Source organism: Mytilus galloprovincialis, chromosome 9 (assembly GCF_965363235.1).
Source record: "Mytilus galloprovincialis chromosome 9, xbMytGall1.hap1.1, whole genome shotgun sequence".
NCBI lineage: Eukaryota > Metazoa > Mollusca > Bivalvia > Mytilida > Mytilidae > Mytilus > Mytilus galloprovincialis.
In genome coordinates this window covers 72,852,806-72,867,850 of record NC_134846.1, presented here as the reverse complement: position 1 = coordinate 72,867,850, position 15,045 = coordinate 72,852,806, and the positions used below count along the sequence as shown (strand labels likewise).

General features: G+C 32.1%; 2 protein-coding genes across 2 annotated transcripts; both read left to right on the top strand.

The window, feature by feature from the left end:
* The first annotated feature begins 623 nt into the window (after positions 1–623).
* Positions 624–6,579, top strand: LOC143045875 (zinc finger SWIM domain-containing protein 3-like). The gene is made up of 7 exons (XM_076218695.1): positions 624–909; positions 2,010–2,118; positions 2,732–2,963; positions 3,223–4,554; positions 4,899–5,060; positions 5,607–5,780; positions 6,072–6,579. Exons 1-7 carry the CDS (start codon positions 662–664, stop codon positions 6,323–6,325), a joined length of 2,511 nt encoding a protein of 836 aa, XP_076074810.1. The 5' UTR covers positions 624–661; the 3' UTR covers positions 6,326–6,579.
* Positions 6,580–6,592: 13 nt separating this feature from the next.
* On the top strand, positions 6,593–9,863 carry LOC143045874 (uncharacterized). The gene is made up of 5 exons (XM_076218694.1): positions 6,593–6,618; positions 6,989–7,456; positions 7,733–7,816; positions 8,313–8,459; positions 8,906–9,863. The coding sequence occupies exons 2-5, from the start codon at positions 7,024–7,026 to the stop codon at positions 9,271–9,273; spliced, it is 1,032 nt and encodes a 343-aa protein (XP_076074809.1). The 5' UTR covers positions 6,593–6,618; positions 6,989–7,023; the 3' UTR covers positions 9,274–9,863.
* The last annotated feature ends 5,182 nt before the right edge of the window (positions 9,864–15,045 follow it).

Genomic DNA, 15,045 nt, shown 5'->3' with positions numbered 1-15,045 from the left:
AGATCTAAAACCCCGGTATATGTCTCGAGATCCCAAACCCCGAAATATGTCTCGAGATCTAAAACCCCGGTATATGTCTCGAGATCTAAAACCCCGAAATATGTCTCGAGATCTAAAACCACGGAATTTGTCTCGAGATCTTAAACTCCGAAATATGTCTCGAGATCTAAAACCCCGAAATATGTCTCGAGATCTAAAACCCCGGTATATGTCTCGAGATCTAAAACCCCGAAATATGTCTCGAGATCTAAAACCACGGAATTTGTCTCGAGATCTTAAACCCCGAAATATGTCTCGAGATCTAAAACCCCGAAATATGTCTGGAGATCTAAAACCCCGGAATATGTCTCGAGATCCCAAACCCCGAAACATGTCTCGAGATATAAAACCCCGAAATGTGTCTCGAGATCTAAAACCCCTAAATATAGACTGGATCCCGATGGCAATATTAAGTATGAGAGTATGGACATTACGTTTTTGCGTAAAATTAGTGTTATAATTTTCGGAGTGTCTATTCGTCCGGCTAGCCGGACAAATAGTCAAAAATGTCTATTCGTCCGGCAATCAAATATGCGCGTGCGCGAAGGTTTGATATCAGCAGCAGTATCATGCGGCGATGAAGTCCCCGGATGAAGTATCGGATTGCAAACGCGCGTACGCGATGGATGTTTTAAGAAATGGAGACCGATTTTATGATTTTGAAGATGTTTTGAAGAAAATAAGGGAATACGAAATTGCTACCAATACTAATTTTTATCGGAGAGACTCAAGAACTATAGCAGCTGCACGAAAAAGAGGAATAAAACGGAATATTAAGCCAGAATTGCTGTTTTACTCTATTACCTTTGCATGTATACAAGGAGGCAAAACGCATAAAAATTGTTCCTCGGGAAAAAGACCAAATCAAAGGTAATTAAAGTGGGTTTTTTTAAGAATTGTTAATGGTTTTAAATTCCTACTTTTTATTAAAACCAAGATCTAACGCTATCGGATTTAAAAAAAAACTTTTCTTGGTAAATGAGACCCACCAATTTTTATTTTTATATTTTCATCTTATTTTACCCCCCCCCCTTTCTCCCCCCCCCCCAAAAAAAAAACAAGCCTGAATATAGTTCGAAATTTGTCTTAAATAAGCATACATATAATACCCCAAAAATAAATTTACGGAACAGGACGTGTTTGCATCCGTAGTTGATCAAAGATTTTAAGAAACTAACGATATCCGCCAGCAAAATAATGTTGTTTACATATTCTGAGAGATGGAAAAGCATATTTAGGAGGGGACCCAGGAAACGATCCCTTTATGGAGCTTTCATAATGGTTTTGCATACTTTTATGTTACTAAGCATGTTTTATACCAAACGAAAAGAAGGAAAGGGGGATGGGGTGCTCAAACTTTCCCGCTGGAACGTTTGGTATTGCACATTTTAATATGAGAATTAAGTCTATGGAACTTTATAAATGTATGAACTTCTTCATTTCGTGTACATCTGTATGTAAAAAATACATTCAGATACAGAATTACAAATATGAAATATGAATGAGGGGGGGGGGGGTGGTAGGACCTTTATCAGGACTCCGGGATCGGCTTGGCATTTCGAGATTGACCCTTTCATGATCCTGGAATTCTTTATTTCGGATTTCGGGATCTCAGGATTTACTTTATTTAATTTCGGAACCTTTGGATTTAGTGCTTTTAAGCCCGGGATTTCGGGATCAGGACCCCTCCTATCCCCCCTCATGAATGTGCATGGTTCTGTGCAAAAAATTATTCACAGTGTCGCGGGGCTTCTCATCTGCATTGGCAGATCCAGGGGGGTTGGAACCCCCCTTTTTTTACGATCAATGCATTTGAATGGGATAATATAGTTGGAGGACCCCCCCTTTTTACTCTGGGTTTGGACCCCCTTTTAAAATGGCTGGATCCGACTATGATCTGCATGCATTGTTTAATTTCAAATGAATATTTTCCATGATCATTTCTAATCCTTTGCTGCTTATCATTTCAGGACATTTAGGCAGCATTGCTCATCCAGCATCAGTTTCCTGTTGTCAAGTGATGGACACTACCTAGAATTGAAGTCTATTAACAATGGACATAATCATGACACTTCTGAGGTAAACATGTAAATGTTACAATTGTTTACAGTCTAATGTTAATCCACTTTCTTTTGATGAACTAATAATGTACATGCCAATCTTAAATGACTAGGTTTATATCTAAAAAGATGTGGTATGATTGCAAATGAGATAACTCTCCACAAAAGACCAAATGATACAGAAATTAACAACTATAGGTCACTGTATGGACTTCAATGAGGAAGTTCATACTGCATAGTCAGCTATAAAAGGCCCCAAAATGACAATGTAAAACAATTCAAAGGAGTAAAATCTGACGGCCTAATTTATGTAAAAAAAAAAATGAATGAAAAAAATAATATATTACACATAAACGAACAACAACAACTGCATTACAAGCTCCTGACTCGGGACAGGCACACACCTACTGAATGTTATGGGGTTAAATATGTTAGCAAGATACCAACCCTCCCCTTACCTGGGATAGGGGTGTAAGAAAACAAGAAAAGAATGAACGAAGAAAAAAAGAAATATATTTAAGTTCACTAAAGTAGTTCAACATAAGATTTTACTCATAGCATTCAATGTATGATGCAGAAATAGTTTGAAAATGTGGTGGTAAAAATACATGGTGTGGTTTTATTTATTTCAGGCTCTGTTTAAACAACTGCCAAGAGAAAGAAGACTTCCAAAGGAAATGACTAAGGAGGCAGAGTCCTTGATCTCTCTCAAAGTAAACAAGAAGCTGTTGAGAGACCATCTTGAACAGAAGACTGGGAAAAAAGTATCACTCAAAGATATTACCAATTTGCAAACAGTTATCAAAAACAGATCAAAATGTCATGATGTTGCTAGCTTGGTAAAGAAACTCCTCATTGACCATGGTAACTATTTAAAAGTGACATTAATTGAATTATCATGACCCATTTTATTTTTCAAAATCTAAATTTTAGCCTAATTTTCATAGTTAACTGATTGATAATGTCTGTTACCTTTTTGCTTATCAAGGAAGACAACATGAAACAGTACCAGTATACATGTATGATGACTCTGCCAATTTTTCAGTTTTATTTATTTCGTCAATATACAGTTTAATACCAGCATAATATCACTGTTTTATATCTAGTTATATTTTTATTTCAGGAACAATAGTTGAATTGTTTGCATCAGAGGATAATGTTTTGCAAGGTTTGTTTTACCAGGACAAGGAAATGCTGCAAAACTTTGAAAATTACCCAGAAATTCTCTTCATTGATTCTACATTTAAGGTGAATAATCTAAGAATGCCTTTATATGTCTTTCTTGTTGAAGACAGTATGGGACAGTCAGAAATTGCTGGACTTTGTTTCTTAGCAGCTGAAGAACAACAGCTTGTTGATCACATGGGGAACCTATTCAAAAAATTTAATCCATCATATCAGAAAATGAAAATGATAATGGCTGATAAAGACTTTATTGAAAGAGAGACATTCAGATCAGTTTTTCCTCATAGTTCTCTACTAATTTGTAGATTTCATGTACTGAAAATATTTCGACGTGAAATAACAGTAGAAAAGATGGGAATAACTTCTTCACAAAGAAATGCTACACTAGAACTAATCCAGAAACTTGTTTACAGTAGAACTGAGGACGACTATCAGGAGGTGTACAAGGAAATAGAAGAGGTGTGTCCTTCAGCAGTCATTGGATACATTAAAAGCAACTGGCATGGAATTAGAAAAGAATGGGTGTCAGGTATGCAATTAGATGAAGGAACCTTTTTAAATGCTACCAATAACAGACTAGAAAGCTTTAACCAGAAGTTAAAATCTGTTGTGTGTACCAATGCAACCCTAGATGACTTTTTTGACAAGTTTCGACCTCTCATTAGAACATTAAGAAATGAAAGGGACCTTGCAGGAGCAGTTGAACTGCAAAAAGCACGTGTTTGTCAGTTTGAAGACGACTCCCCTGAGAAAAAGTACATCACCTATTTGACAGATTATGCTGCAAAATTTGTTTTGATAAATATCAAAAAGTGTCAAAAAATGCAAATTAGTACAGAAGAAGACACTGGAATTCTGTATTATGAGGATTCTTATGGAAAAATTGCATTGAATGACAAAAAATGTTCCTGTATATTTAACAGATCAATGTCACTTCCTTGTGAACATATCCTTGTTACAAGGTTATTTTTGGGCCTAGATTTGTTTGATGCATCACTTTGCAGCATGAGATGGACACTTTCTTATTATAGACAAAAAATGAGATTGCTGTCAACAGACAAAAGTGTGGAAGGACATGTTATCTGTTCTACTGTGAAAGAGAAAAATGGGCCATTGTCAGAACATCAAAAGTACAGAAAAGCATCAGTTATAACAAACCAGCTTGCATCCCTGTGCGCTGAAGTATCAATGGTAGAATATAAGAAGAGAATAGAGCAGTTAAATCAACTACTGACTAGCTGGAGATCAATAGGCAATAGTATAATATCAGGTAAATGTTTATATATTTTACATGTACATTTATCTGTACTTTTATTAGAACAGCCTATATTTTTTTTTATAGAATAACAATCAGAATGAGAAAAATTATTCAAAGTTTTCCCTACATGTACATTTAATACTGCATAGCTGATAACATAAATCTTTTTCAAAATTAAAAAAAAACCAGATATTTTTAGTTTTCCTTTATAGTACTAAGTATCGCTGTGATCAATGCCATGTTCTGATGGTAGCTTTTTTCAATTTTTATTTTCATGCAATATTGGTATTTATGTTTTTAATTTAACTTTCTAAAATAATACCTACTGCTACATGTACTATTATTTTCATTTTTAGATATTTCAATCAGTGAAGATATTCTACATGTTTTAAGTGGATGTGACCAACCAGGGTTTGCAAACAGGACAGCAGATAACAGTACAGCATATAGCAGTACAGCATATAGCAGTACAGCAGATAGCAGTACACCAATTTCTGGGAATGATATGCACGAACAAGGTTTTAACTTTTTTTAAACTGTTTTGGTATATATCAATAATCATAAAGGTGTGCTTCATTGTCAGTGGTTACTACATGTTTTTTCTTTTGCTAACAAATATAATGTTTAAACGTCATATTATTTGCAAAAGTAACAAAAGGGATTGAACACAAGTTATAACAACATTAGAGATGTCCTCTCCCAATATAATGAGATAAGTGTCTACTGCAGAACAGTTTTTCTATATTTTATTCATACATCTATACTTCTATAATTTCTCATCCTGAATGTTCATAACTGCCATTGAACATTAAGCAAGCAACAATAAATATACATGGTCCAAAATAGCAACAATCAACATTCATTCTATCTTGGCATGAATCAATTTGAAAATTAACAAATCAAATATATTATGAATAAAGTGCCTAGAAAATCAACCTAACTATGTTAGAGTAGATTTGATTCATAACTAAGTTCCTCTCTGGCGCCAGGGCTGGAACCTGTAATTCTTTTCTAACTTCTACGACATTATGAAATTATGCATATATGCATGCTATTATTTTCAGATAATCATGAGGCAGATCCAATTTATAGCAGGAAAGATGGACAATATGCTGGTAAAAGTACTAACTCTACAACAGTTATACTGCAACAACAAGCAGATCCAATATGTTTGCCTTCAACAAGTAGGATAAATAATGAAGGGGATTTAGATGCACCTGATGCAACCGTCATTCAAGGTATTGAATATAAAGGAAAATTAATTCAAGTTAAACATGATACTTATTTGCCTCTGAGGATTAAGACATTATTGTTAAAATGATTTTATTGGATATACTATTCCTAATGGTCATTTAAAAGATTCTTGATAGTTACTGTAATTCAAAACAAATAAAAAACAATCAAAAATAGAAATCCTATGAAATATTACTTTCATGTTGATCTTAGTCTTAATTTTTTGTTTTTTAAAATAAATGCATTCTGAATAACTCTATTGTTTTTGTATTAATAGATAATTTTGATATTTTCAGATTTTTTATTCAAAATAGCAGACAAAGCTGCAGTTATAAGAGCAGAAAGAGGTTCATCAAAGATCGATGAAGATGAGGTTCAAGTTATATGGCAAGATTTACTACCATATGCAGAATCAATTTTAAACCTGACTACTCAAGTCCATGCTAAACAATATTTCACATATGAGGGCTGGTTAACTGTTGAAAGCACCATAAGAATCTTAGAAGGTAGGAAACATAGTCTCCAGTCTAACTTTAATTTTATTTTTTAAAATTAGTGTGCAAAATTTTTCTGAGCTTTACCTAATACTTTTTCTTCTTTTACCATCCATGGATGAGTTGTTTGAAATATACCATCAAGTAGATACTACTTGTATTTGTTAGTTTGAGTTATTGATATTTGGTCTTAAGCTTCACTTTGAACTCCTTTCTGTCTTGGCTTTTACATATATCATAGCAGTGACTTTTTATTCAGTAACAGAATGCTTCTTTGTCATAAAATGAGATTATTTTACTTTTTTAGATCAGCACTCCCCTCCTCTGATATCTTCTAAAAAAGGAGAAGGTAAGTTTGTTTTATATGTTATCTTTATTTTTAGATTTTAAACATTTCACTATTACTGTATCAGTGCATTTATATAATAAGATTTATGATACAATTTTGTTGATTTGTCTTCTGGTATTTTTTGTTGTTGGTTTCTGTCTCATTGACATTAGTTCATACATAACCTTTCATGAATATATATTATTATATACCTCACAACCAAGTATAAGGACAAACTTCCAAGCATGAATATTTTTTCATGGGGTTCTAATACTAATTAATGTAAATTATAAAACTGAAAAAATACAATGGGCATGTAGATGCAAAAATACTACAAAGTGAACAATTTGTTTGTTTGAGCTTCCATAATTTAATGACTTTTATTTTTTAGGCAAAACATCAAAGAATAATCAGACCAATTCAAATATGAAGAGAAAGAATAGTGATACCTCAAATCCTAACAGGGTGAAAAATAAACAAACAAAGAAGCCTAGAATAGATGAAATTTCCAGTCATGGCTCAAATCTTGTTGAAAAAAATGGTGACGATTTGTTGAAGTTTACAGAAGAAGAATTTGAGAAAATATTAATCAAAACACAAAATATGGAGAAAGAAATTAAAGACTTCATAATCAGAGGTGGACATAAAAAATCTTTACCAAAAATTGGAAACCCAGTTTCAGCTGTGGAAGATTATATAGATAAAACAAGAAAGTTGACTGAAAAACAACGTACAATATTTGCTACATTTCTATGCAACTCGTACAAAGAAATAAGTTTTAAAACACCTGATGTAGCTAGCTTGATACACAATATAATAACATTTGTTCTGGAATACAAGGAAACTGATATTGCAGAAGGTTTGTACTTGTGCACTTTTCATATTTTTAGAGTGTCTATTACAAGCTAATGCTTAAAAAAATGAATAAACTTATTTTTGATAAACATAGAGTTCTAATATATGTAGTTAAATAATTAATGATACCAAATACAGATTACTACAATGAACTTTTTTTAATTGAAAAATCAATGTGTGGGGAAAATTAAGCTCAGTTTTTATGTGTTTTAAATTATTTTCAACATACCTTTATCTTAAAGAAAGAGACATCATATAAATCCTGGAATTTTTTTTTTAGAGAGAATACATCTTGAAGTAGATACAGAGAACGTAAGAAAAACATGTTTATCTGATGATGGTACAGAAAACTTTGAACCTATTGGTAAGTAATGTAAGAATGCAAAAATAAGTATGTGTCTTGTAAGTAATAATTTTATAAGAATTTGACACGAGCCATCAAAAATAACTGTTTAGCTTTTCCTTCTCTTACTTAACATTAATTTATTTCTCCTCTCATTATTAAATCATAGACTGTAGTTACAGTGTATTAGGTTAAGAGGTTATAAATACAGTTTTACATACATTAAGAAACTAGAAACTGTTTATGAAGATTTTAACCAAAAGGAGAAGATATGAAGTTTTTTTATGTGCTATAATATTTTATAAATATGAAACAAATCTGTCCCCATATTCAATTTACCAACCTAATTGTGAAGTGGCCTTTTGACTGAAAATAAGATGTTTGGTTGAAAAATTAATTGGTGACATTTAGATTATAGATAGTTGTCTCATTGGCATCATACCACATTCCTAATTATGTCTAAGCACTTGTAAGTCAAATTGTCACATGTTATAGTAATTGTTGCACAATATTTCAGTACTCAGTGACATAAAGTATCCACCAAAGTTATCCAGGAAAGGACGACCAAAAGGCAGTGAGAAAACCGTTATTGGTATAACAAAGAAATCAAAGAGACATCACCTTCAGCCTTTCTTCAAGAAAAGTAGTGGGATAAAAGAATTAGGTAATGTTTGCTCTAATTCAAATTATGAAAGGGTAATTTAAAAAAAAAAATATTTAGACTTATTTTTTTAAATGTACTTGTATGTCTATTCAATATGAGATTAGTGTTTGGTTAAAGGTAGTTTGACAGATTATGGTTCTGGTTAAAGCTAGTCTCATAAAATAGATGTGTGCTCACATCAACAAGTGACTATACATGTAATAAATAATTTCATAATGACGTAAGCTTTAAAAGTATATTCCAAATAATGTTTTTTATCTAAAGTTTTGAAAAATGAAAATGTGAGCTGGTCACAGTTTTCTATTGAAGCATTTCATGTTGTTTATGAAAAGCAATATTTTGTTTTAGATGAAATAAAGTGTATGTCTTGAATGTATAAAGAATATTGGCTTTGATATTCTATGACATTTAAAAAAAAATATTACATGTTTTATTTTCTTTTACAGCAATATTACAGTGGATTCTGGGAGATGAAAAAGGAAAAACAGTTTTTGAGAATAAAGAAAAAGTTTTTCAAAATGAAGTACAGGACCTTGCTTTTTCAAGTGCTCTTGTTGATGACAGTGTAGACCTATTAATCGTTGAAAAGTTTTTTACAAAAGAAGCAATGATTGATGTCATGAGTGTAGTTATGAGAAACAAAGAAAACTCATTTCACAAATGTGGTTCATGCACTATGGATTTGAATTTGACCACTAATGTTGTTAAGTGCTCATCATGTCTAGGATGGAACCACTTGCCATGTGTATTTTTGAAAACTGTTCCAAAAGCTAAACATTGGTATTGTAAAAAATGTAAGCAAATCAATAAATAAAGATTCATCAAAATTATATCCAATAGAATATACATGTATCATATTGTTCCTCATTATGTCTGCCATTTTTTGCTTAAAGGGTATCATTTTAGTTCAGACAATAGTATTTTTATTTGATAAAGTAAAGAACAATGAATACTACTAGAAAACATCATTTGAAATTTATGGTTAGTAAAGCCTGTCTTACCAAATATTTGTGCAGACGCTTGTGATGACAATGGATCTTTGTATTTTTTCCCAATTAAGTATGTATCGCCATAATTGTATAGCTACTTTTTCAATAAAATTGATAAGTTTCTTCTTAATGATTTAAAACATTGTGCTTTCCATTTTTTTTGTATTTGTATTTTTATCACTTCTTACTATTATTTGATCTTGTATACATGTATATACTATATATGCTGCTATTTATAACATATGATTGTTTAATATGATATTTGATGTTAATTTTATTGATAGTATTTTTATTTTCTTTGAATTTAACTACTTCATATAAAATAAATTTACATGTCTTGAAATAAATTGTTATGGTTTCCCTCTGCAAGCAAAGTTTTTTTTATGGTATTATAGGAATCTTTCTGTCCATCTATATAAAAATAAGGAGATGTGGTATAATTGCCAACGAGCCAACATCCATTTGTCTGTCCATGATCTTCATATGTTCCTAGTTTGCATACTATATACACCAAAAACAAAGCTTTATATGATCAGTGACTGTATAAAGCACAATTAATAGGTCATGTGCATTGTAAATGTACACTGAGCCAATCTGGACCAAACTGTCAAAATCCTTCTTTTGGATGTATGTATTGCCTCACATGTGTAGAGTCACATTATGTGAGACAAGTTGATGCTTATCAAGTGGCAACAACTTAAGCTGTTTGTTTTAAGATGTATATTTCAGAAAGTATAAGACTTTGATACCTCATTTTATATCCTGCATACAGATGCCTTATAGCTTTTAAATTATTGTTCATTGTCCTTGACCTCATTTCAAAATTTTCAGACACCAACTTCCAGTTGGCCATTTAATAGATTTTCATATATATATATAAAATTGAGAATGGAAATGGGGAATGTGTCAAAGAGACAACAACCCGACCAAATAAAAAAAACAACAGCAGGTCACCAACAGGTCTTCAATGCAGCGATAAATTCCCGCACCCGGAGGTGTCCTTCAGCTGGCCCCTAAACAAATATATACTAGTTCAGTGACAATGAACGCCATACTAATTTCCTAATGTACACAAGAAACTAAAATTAAAATAATACAAGACTAACAAAGGCCAGAGGCTCCTGGCATATACATGTATGTTTAATACTATGTGTTAATACATGTACACTTTTCCTAGAAAATACTGATCAGAATGACATCATATTTGTTTCCCATTTGACCTTTGTCAGATGAATTGGTAGGCATTTTAGACCTGCTTTCTTTCTGGTTTATCTAGCAAGAATATGGTTTCGGAGTGGACATAAGATAAATTATTTAAACTTGAAGGTCAAGTTAAGAGGTAATCTTAAATGCCATGGAACACTTTGTTCTGAGTTGTAGCATCCATGCGATAAATATCAAAAGCCTACAACAAGAATTTGTAACATCTCTATATACAAATCCTTACATAAACAAATCAAATATTTTGATCGTGCCGTCTTTAGTTTAAACATATTTGTCTTTGGTCAAGATAAATATGATATGTCATACATGGATACTGCTATACATTATCTTGTCATGCCAATATAATAAGTCAGTCTAAAGACAAAAACAAATTTGGCCCAGGCATTGAAGCTTTTATTAGAACAACTTTGAAAAAATTGATTAAAACTAAAGGGATGGCATTGCTACAAAGGCACCAACCATGAACATGATGAAATCTCTATGTTTATGAGGAAAAGTTTCGAATATAAAACATTAAATGGTTATGAATCGGAAGGGGTTGAACTACCAAAAAACCCATGACGTGTTAATATTCTCTACCACCTATAGTCATACAGTGTCCCATGTTGTCATGTTTCACTTACTTTCAATTCCTTTCAAACTTTATTAAAAAAAAATAAGGAGATGTGGTATGATTGCCAATGAGGACAGTCCACCAAAGTTTTAAAGTAAATGTCAGCAATTATTGGCAACCGTTCAGCCTTCAACAATGAGAACAACCCAGACGGTATGGTTGGCTATATCTGACATCAACTTGAAAAATATGAAGAAGACATGAACTAACGGCAACCACTGAACAACAGGCTCCTAACTAAGACAGACACATGAAAAAAGTGGCGAAATTAAACATGTTCAAGAGTGCTCAATGTGTATACATATCTTTATTTGCATATAACACACAAGCGGATATATTAAATTGGAGAGGTAATTGAGGTTCCGATTTCCCTAAAAGTCATAGATATTATAACAATTAAGCTGTATATTCTGAAGAAAGTTCATTTGCATTCAATGGTTTGTAGCTTTTAATTGAGACAATTAAATGCAAGTGCATGCACCCGAGATTTAAAATTAGATATATATAACGTTATTTTCTTTTCCTGCCAAATTGACACATTTTTAAATTCCGTTTATTTTGATAGAAGATGTACTGTTTAGTTCCATTGGTAACTTTAACATGCTTTTCAGAAATTTACCATGACATGTTATGAGCATGAACTAGACTTTCGAGCTCAGTCTGTATAAATATGAATATAAAAGTCCGATAGGTGATCAAATCAACCGTCTAGGTTTTTCAATGTGTTCTTTTTCATTAAACTATGTTAGACTTTATTTGAATCTTTATTTCTCCGAACTTATCAGCCTTTACTTATCTCCTTAAAAATAAGGCATAACTTCATGAATCATAATAAAAATTGTTCCTATCTTTGGCCGGACAAATAGCAAAATACCGTATAAATGCTATTTGTCCGGCTTGCCGGACGAATAGACATTTTTGCCTATTTGTCCGGCTAGCCGGACGAATAGACATTTTTGACTATTTGTCCGGCTAGCCGGACGAATAGCCACTGCCTATAATTTTTTATATTCTAAATTTTGTTGGTTTTTTTTTTTATTTTTAATTCTATTTTTAGAACTGACCAGTCTACGTATCTATTTTTATGATAATCTATAACAAAATGGAATTCGTACCAACATCGTGCTTTTGAATTACTCCTAAAACAGGAACCGAAACGACAGGGCTATGAAAAAGAACTACATATATTGATACTACGAAAGTTTCAGAAACTAAGGTTTCAACTACCTCAGGCAAAGTTGACAGATACCCTTTTCTTTCTAGATCGCATTCTCTTTTGGTCATTTAGGTCCTAAATGTTTCTATATATCTTAACATATCAAATTTTCAAGTGTTTATGTTTGAGCATTTTGGTGAAAGACCATCCAGAAAAAGTGTTTCGGATGCATTGAATTCAAAAAGTGTTATTTTCATTTAAAGTCAACGTCACATGTATATCAGCGTTTCCTTATAGCCAATCAAGGTCGTTTAAAACTTCCATTTGTTGTATCTCCCAATTATAATTTCACTATGAAATGCTTATTCAATAAGAAATGTTGTCACCAAATGATTTATAAAATAGAGCATCATTATTATCATAATTATGTTCCCTTGGCATAACAGGAAGCATACTGTGGAGTCATTTATTTTCATGGGTATCAATTTTCGGGCATTGAGGAATACTTGCATGATCGTGGATATTTGATTTTGTGGTTTTGCCATATTTGCATATATAGCCTATTTAAATTTGTAATTAGTTGAACATTCAAATTCGTGGTTCACCTGTACAAAAGAAACCCTAGTCCCGCACTTATGGGGTTACAAATGTAAAACGGCTGATTTCATAGGACTATAGTTTTTAAGCTTAAACTTTTGAATTATGAAGTCGGTATTAGTGCTTATACTAGAGATGCGCATCTTGTCAGATTAAATTTTATGACAAGTTGCTCAAGTTGGCCATTTTATACAATTTTGCGCCATGTTTTTGTTTACCTATATTGACGGTGTATGCATGTATATTCTCAGAATGTTAAACTTTTTCTATCTAGTTTTGCATACAGTTTGCAGGGTTTGTCCGACTAACTACAAACACAAACAACACGTTTCTGGCATACGGAATGTGTATTTTATCAGTATATTGAATTTTCTCAATTTTCACAACCCACAAAGTTGTTTAACGTTCTCAGACGGCTGCATCAAATTATCTTTTATAGACACAACGATCTCAAATTGAATTGTGTCGTCCTGAAAAAATATTTGCCACTGGACGTTAATTATCCCTTATTCAATCAATATAAATTGTAATAAAACATTGCTGTTTCAAAAATCCAACTTTTTAAGCTTTTTATTCTATGCATTCTTGGATACATTGTGACATCACCTTTGTTTTATGTGGTAGGGTGAAGTTGGAGATTCAGTTTTAAAAAGCTAAAAGTGCACCCAGTTATGACGAAATAAAATTAAATCAATCGAATGTTATATTGATCTATTAAGCAATTTACGACAAGATAGATGAAAATAAAATAGCAAGCGCCATTCAGATTCATTTACATATTTGGTTCAGTACCCCCGACTAAAAATAACGTTATTCTGTATTCAGCAACGTTACATGTTATTGTGAAATTCTAAGCGTATTTGTCAACTTTGAAGCAATGTATCTAAAAAAAAAACAAGGATTGTGACACATCTATTTCTTACATGCCTAGATTCAGTATACAATCCTGGATGTTATGTTAGTTTTTAGGTTTTTAGTCTTTCTCCGTAAAAACATAGCCACCTTTGGAAAAAAAACAAAAAAAATAAGTTTAAAAAAGGGATTTTTCCACAAAAGTTTTTCTAATATATCTTAGTAAATATGTCGCCAAAATTGACGTTTTCTTATTAAAATAACACACTAAAAAATAATAAAAATGGTGACTACTATTTTTTATTTCATATTCCGATGTAATTCTATATTGAAAGTACCAGTGTGCTAAAAATTGTGGAAATTGGAAGATATGCCATTCGGTATCGTGTTACCATAACTGTTAATATCCTCCAAACTTTGTTCCACATTTCTATATTTCTTTCAATTGTGTTGTTGATTTTTTTTTTAAATATCAACGATAATAAACTGCAATGCTCTTCAGTTCCATTGCTGACTGTACCGTCTAACTATTTTTATTCGAGCGTCTCTGATGAGTTTCATAAATATCAGACAAGAATTGCGAAATCTTTTATGCTATCACCCACTCGGACGTGTGTAGCCCCCTTTTTTACGGACTAACGGCTAGTACTATCATTATTTCAAAAGAAATTATTTTAACATTGCTATTGAACCATACAAGAATAACATTTAAATGTAATGAATACAAATGATTAAAGTAAGCATCTGCCTTTGATGTCCATGTAGATTTAAAATATTAACAAAATCAGCCTTCATTGAACCAAAACTAAATTTAACGGGTATTCTCTCTGATTTCATTCCGAGTTACTGACGTCACACAGACATACCTCAACAATAATAAGATTATTCTAAAGTTCAAAATGTCAGCACAGTCTATTAATATATGGAGAATCCATATTATACTTAACTAATAATCGATAATATTAAATGGAATGAACGGGGTCACCAATGTAAACAGATCAATGTAAATAGCCGCGTATACATTTAAGTATCTCCCACATGGTCAGTCGGTTGGAAAAGGGGAATTTATAGTTTATTTTGAATTTCTATTGTTATAATCCTCAGCCTTTATAAAAGCTGATAAATTCTAGCCATGGCATATAACAAACTAGCAAT